General features: G+C 58.5%; 1 protein-coding gene across 4 annotated transcripts in view; it reads left to right on the top strand.

The window, feature by feature from the left end:
* Window positions 1-1,495: 1,495 nt before the first annotated feature.
* Window positions 1,496-5,760, top strand: part of PRMT1 (protein arginine methyltransferase 1) — a 9,406-nt gene continuing 5,141 nt past the window's right edge. The window contains exons 1-5 of one of the 4 annotated variants that reach the window (XM_077747093.1): window positions 1,511-1,599; window positions 3,794-3,847; window positions 4,390-4,491; window positions 5,296-5,451; window positions 5,597-5,660. In XM_077747093.1, coding sequence (XP_077603219.1) covers window positions 1,564-1,599; window positions 3,794-3,847; window positions 4,390-4,491; window positions 5,296-5,451; window positions 5,597-5,660 — 412 coding nt within the window. In that variant the 5' untranslated portion in view covers window positions 1,511-1,563. Of the gene's footprint in view, window positions 1,600-3,793; window positions 3,848-4,069; window positions 4,167-4,389; window positions 4,492-5,295; window positions 5,452-5,596; window positions 5,661-5,760 lie in introns of those variants that run through there. The other 3 variants (XM_077747094.1, XM_077747096.1, XM_077747095.1) reach the window with 3 other exon arrangements.

The raw sequence follows: 5,760 nt of genomic DNA, 5'->3' as shown, positions 1-5,760 counted from the left end.
GAACAGAAAAGAGAACATATTGTATAATTCTATTCATATGACATTTTAGAAAAGAAAAGGCTACATTGGAGCGACAGAAAACAAAGTGATTGCTTCCGGGTGGCTGGGAGAGGTATTGACTGCAAAGAGTCATGCAGGAAATTTCTGGGGTGATATAATTCCACTGCATGCGTCACCTTCAACTACAGACATCCTCCACTCACGACCGCTCGACTTACAATTTTTGGTGTGAAAAGGATACACTGCGCAGAAACTACACTCCGAATTTGGATCTTTTCCTGGGCTCGTGATCTGCTGTATGACAGTCTCATGATGTTAGGCCACAGCTCACAGCCATGTAATCATGAGGGTAAACAACCAATGCACATACAACCATTCCGTATTCCTAAAACCATGTTACAGCATTCAATGAATTATATGAGATATTCACACTTAAGTATAAAATACTCTCTGTGTTGGATGATGTCGCCCCAGTGTAGGCTAATGTAAGTATTCCGGACACGGCTGAACTATGATTTTCGGCTGGTTAGGGGGATTAAATGCGTTTTCAACTTTTGATATTTTCAACTTAGATGAGTTTATTGGGGGCAGGGACGTAACGCCGTCATAAGTCAGGAAGGTCTGTAGTCATTTTTTTTCTGCAAGGGGAGAAAAGCTTCCTGAGGAGGTGGCATCTAAGGTTTGCCCAAAAAGATGTACAGGAGTTGACAGGCAAAGGGAGGGGAGTGTTCCCAGCAGGAGGGACTCGGCAAAGGCCAAGTGGCTTGAGTGGGGTTGTCAGATTTAAACAGCTTGGGACAGTCAGTTAGAGGACTAGGTGGCTATATATCGTGAGGCCTGAGTCCTATAGCTGACTTGTTTCGGACGCAGACAAACCCTCCTTTTCTTTGGGCCTCTCGAACGTCGCCTGTCAGTCCCTCAGGTGAGTGGGCACAAGCTCCCTTGTTTCTCCTGAACGCCCCTAGGGCTGGGAGAATCCACCCAATGGCTGAGGAGTGACAGTTCCTTTGGGCCAATCGCTGGAGCCTAAAGACCGTCCTTCCTCCCTCCTCGTGGGCCAATCGCCGCGTTCTCCTTGAGACCAGCAGCTTGACGAGAGCGGGCCAAAGGACTCATGACATCACATTCTGGCTAAACCAATAGTAGCTACTAAGAGGCGGGTTGTTTAGGTGATGGACAGCTCTCTTTCAAGATGTCTGCTTAGCGCGGGGCCCGCCGGGAAGCTTTGAGGCGGTGCTAGCGGAACATGGGCGGGAACTTCTGGTAAACTTTGCCCAATCACAGTCGCGGTTCTTGCGATAGACGGGCCGTCTTTCCCATCCCGTCGACTTAGGGGGGCGGGGCTCCGCACACCAGACTGGGCGGGCCCGTCAATTTTGATGGGCGTCTTCTTTGTCCAATTGATAGACGATATTCTCAGACGGGCCGCCTCCATTGCCAATGAGATCTCCTGGCGGGGCCGTGGTGGGCGGGCCGTGGACCCTCCGGTATAAGGCGGTCCCGGGGGAGTGCGGAGAAAGGGGGGGGTCTCGGCGGCAGGAGGAGGAGTAGGTGCGGGTGAAGATGGCGGCAGCCGAAGCCGCGAACTGCATCATGGAGGTGAGCGCCTGGAGCGCCGCCGGGGGTGGGGGGCGGTTTTGGGGTCGATGTTTTGTGCCTTCGTCGTGGGGAAGGGGCTTCGAATGGGCGGATTGGGGCTGGAGGGTCTCGGACGTAAGGAGGGGAAGGCGCAGGCTCCAGATCCCAGGATACAGTTTGAGATGCGGGTTTCCCAGCTTTCGGGGGCCTGCGGCACCCGGTCGGGCTGGGGGTGTCGTGCCCCCTTCCACGTGGGGGTGGGCTGGGGGCGCTTCCGGCCAGGCCCCCACGTGGCCGCGGCACGGTGGGTGGGGAGGGGGTGTGCCGTGCCCGGTGGCCCGGCGGGCTCCACGTGCGGGACAAAGGCCCCGCCCCCGACCGGGGGAGGGGCGCCCCGGGGGGGCGGAGAGGAGGCTCAGACCCTCCCTCGGAGGCCCCCAGCCCTCTCCCCCGGGATCGCTCCGTACCCCTCGGGGTGGGCTTACTTAACTCCGACAAGTAAACGGTCTTTCGGGAGGGGCAGTGTATCTCGACCCTCTACCACCCGGTTCCCGATACCTGGGCATCTGGTTAGGCTTCGGTCCAGGTTTCGTGCACTCATGGGTTGGGATTGGAGGAAGAGGAAGAATTGGTTCCCTCCGGGCCCCCGGTTTCCTGTCCGTGGATTCTCCCCTGCCCGGGACTTTGGGAGCTGGGGGATGGGGCATGCTCCTGTGACCTCCCTCTGGGTGGTGGGGGGGCCTCTAGTTGAAGGAGATTTCTCCCGATAAGGCGTCGTGCACCCCCTTGTGGCCATTTCTGGGTGTGTGGGAGGGACATCTTTTTCATGGGGCGTGCCCCAAAGCCCACCTCCCCTTTGGAGCCCTCCCGGGCGAGGGCAGGGAGAGTGTCCGCTGTGAAAAGGATGTGGTGGGATATAAGCTACGGGGGTTTATCTCCTTTTGGAGAGCTTTCTCTCCCCGGCGCATACGCGAAGGTGGAGTATGACGTCCCCCGTCCTGAAGCCGTGTTTGAGGTCCCGAGCCTGGAGGCTTGAAATGGTTTCCTGAGAGGTTTAGTTCTCTTGCAGCCATGTGGGGTTCGCTCCGCTGCTGTTTCAGGCTCTCCTGGGACCTGTCTGGTCGTGGTGGTAGTGGTGTTCAGAAATGAGTCCCACTGGGAAATCCCCTTACCAGTCACCCTTTAGAGGTGTCCTCGCTGGTTTGGGAGAAAGGGGGTGGAGCTTGGCGCTCCGTGGGTCACGTCTGTGACTTCATGCTTCTTGGGGCCCAGAGGATGGTCACATCTGGAAGAGATGTAATCTGATGGGGCCTCCGGACTCCCCCCCCCCCCTTTCCCTGTAGCGCTGGGGGCAGGCAGCTCCCAGGGGCCACTCCAATGACTCCTACCCTCCTTGGATGGCCCCCGGGACCAGGGTCTGTGTGGGTGGAGGAAATACTTTCCTTAGAAGTTGTCTCAGGACTTGGCCCCACACCCTGCGGATAGGCAGGGGTGGGGGGGCTGCTTGGGGCCTGGGATGGGTATTCACTGGTTGGAGGTTCCAGAGTCTGGCCTCCTCCCTGGGACTCTACCTTCCTGGGAAGAGGGTACTAAGCTAGGAGGTTGGCTCCGGCTGGTTTTGTTTGGGGGCTCCCCGAGCCCAAGGTAGGAGCTGGGGGGGCGGCGGGGCCAGCGCTGGTGGGGGTGCCTGTGTGCCACACCTCCTTTCTGGAACCCTCTCAGAGCAGAGCCTTGGTTGCCGCGGTGGCAGATGCCCAGTGGGCACAACCTGGCTGCCCTCCCTCCCCCAGCTACTCCTGGCACCCCAGGATGGGGGTGTGTGTGTGTGTCAGGAAGTGTCACCTAATCTGGGGAGATTAGATGATGAGGGGGAGCGACAGCTGGCAGAGCCTGTGTGCCTGGCGGGTGCCAGTTCCTCTGGCCTGGATGGGGGAGGTGTGGATGGTCAGGTGCCCGGCCAGAGAGGGACAACTTGGGGGCGGGCCACCATCTCTCCAGCCGTAGCTGGGACAGAACCCCATCTCTTCTCCCCCCACTCCCCCTCCCCTTTTTAAAAACAGCCCTGCCTCTTTACTTGCTCCCTCTGCCACCACTCTCCGTCAAGGAATAGGCAAATTGCAGACACCCCCTCCCCTGTGAGCTGGGGGTCCCCTGGCCTGGCCCTTGCCTAGCCACTCCCAGTAGCTAATCCTTTCTCCCTGTTACTCTCTCCTAGAATTTTGTAGCCACCTTGGCTAATGGGATGAGCCTCCAGCCGCCTCTTGAAGAAGTAAATATCCTTTTGTGAGACCCTTCCCCACATAAATATATCTTGCCACACATCAGGCCCTTTCTAGCCGGCTAACCATGATTCCTCTTGCTTCAAACCAGCTCACCCCGTGCCCCCAAACCGTTAGCACAAACCCCCTGCAGGTCTGTGGCTCCCATCTGGCCTCCCCAAATACTGTGGCTACTTCCTTAACTCCCTTTCCAGCCCCCCTTTGCCCTTCCCGTGTCTGCCTCAGTTCTGCCTTCCCCTCCCCTCCCCAGCTGTGGGCTGAGCTAGAGACGGGGGCAGAGAGACTGGAGAGATGGTAGGCGTGGCTGAGGTATCGGGGTACTCCCCTGGATGGTGCTCTGGGGGGGTCCTGGAAGAGGAAAATGGGGTTGTTAGGTTTTGGGGGTTCTGGAGGGGGCAAGATGGCAGGCGGGGGCTGTAGGGTTGCCGTGGTGCGATTCGGGAGGGAGAAGCAGGGAGCTGGAGGTTTAAGAGGGCTTGGAGAGTCCCCAGATTTGACCCATGCTCCCGTTCCCCCTTCCTCACCCCCCCAGGTCTCCTGTGGCCAGGCAGAAAGCAGCGAGAAGCCCAATGCCGAGGACATGACGTCCAAAGATTACTACTTCGATTCCTATGCTCACTTCGGCATTCACGAGGTGAGTGTGAGCGGCTCCAACAGCCGCCGCACCTTGAGGGGGTTAATGTGCATCTTCCGGAGGGCTAGAACTCGGTGTCCCACGCATGCGCAGTGCCTCCCCTGGCAGTGGGCCTCGCCGCCCCTCCGGGTAGGAGGCACACACACCCCAGGGTCGCCTCTCGCAGCCGTTGCCTTGGAGACGAGCTCTGCCTGGGCTCTCGTGCTCTCGGGAGGCTGGGGTTGGGGCGGGAGGCTGGGGTTGGGGCTCGTGCACGCCTGCCTGAGACTCCAGCCAGAGGTCATGGTCGGCCGGTGTCTGCCGCCCTCTAGTGTCTGGCGGTGGGACTGTTCCCCAGCTTCTCCCGCCCGGGATGCACAGGGCTTCTGGACCCATTTGCACCTCGTGGAAGCTGAGATTCCAGAAAGCGGTTGGGAAGGGATTCTGAGGACTTTTGCTTTTTCTTTCCTTTTGTAAGGACTCTTTTCTTTTTTTAATTGGGCTAAAGTGTACATAACAAAATATATCTTTTTTTTTCCTTTTTTTTTTTAAGCGGACGGTTCAGTGGCACTAAGTGGGTAAAAGCCAGAGATCACCAGGGCTTAGGAGGCAACAATAGAATCCGGCCAAGGTGGGAGGGAATTTAGTCCATCCAGTCTGATTTTGCAAATAAGGAAACTGAGGCGCATGGAAGGGAAATGACTTCTTCCAAGGGGACTAAGAAGTGGGAGGGCTGAGCTCCAGCTCTCTGGACCGCCAGTGGTGTCAGAGGCCAGCCTGCGACGCAGGCGCCCTCATGGTACGTTTGTGCCTCGTGCCCCCCAGGAGATGCTGAAAGATGAGGTGCGCACTCTCACATACCGCAACTCCATGTTTCACAACCGGCACCTCTTCAAGGACAAGGTGGTGCTGGACGTGGGCTCGGGCACGGGGATCCTCTGTATGTTTGCTGCCAAGGCCGGAGCCCGCAAGGTCATCGGGGTGAGTGTCCTGGGCAGGCAGGTGGGCCTGGGCCTGGGCCTGGGGCCGGAGAGGGCCCCCTCCGGGCTCCGGGATTGGATGGAGGGAGATCAGGGCTGAGGGTGGGAGTGGGGGAGTCTCACCTCGCTTCTTCCTGGGCCCCCAGATCGAGTGTTCCAGTATCTCTGATTATGCGGTGAAGATCGTCAAAGCCAACAAGTTAGACCATGGTGAGCCCAGGAAGAGAAGGGGTTGGTGGGGATGGAGTGGGGGCCTTCCCGCTTCCCCGGGGCCCTTGGCAGTGGGGTGGGGGGGGGGGGGGGGTCAGCG

This window comes from Crocuta crocuta, unplaced genomic scaffold (assembly GCF_008692635.1).
Source record: "Crocuta crocuta isolate KB4526 unplaced genomic scaffold, BGI_CrCroc_1.0 scaffold334, whole genome shotgun sequence".
NCBI classification, from domain to species: Eukaryota; Metazoa; Chordata; class Mammalia; order Carnivora; family Hyaenidae; genus Crocuta; species Crocuta crocuta.
Note: the sequence above shows the minus strand (reverse complement) of the source record. Positions and strands in the feature narration are given on the sequence as shown.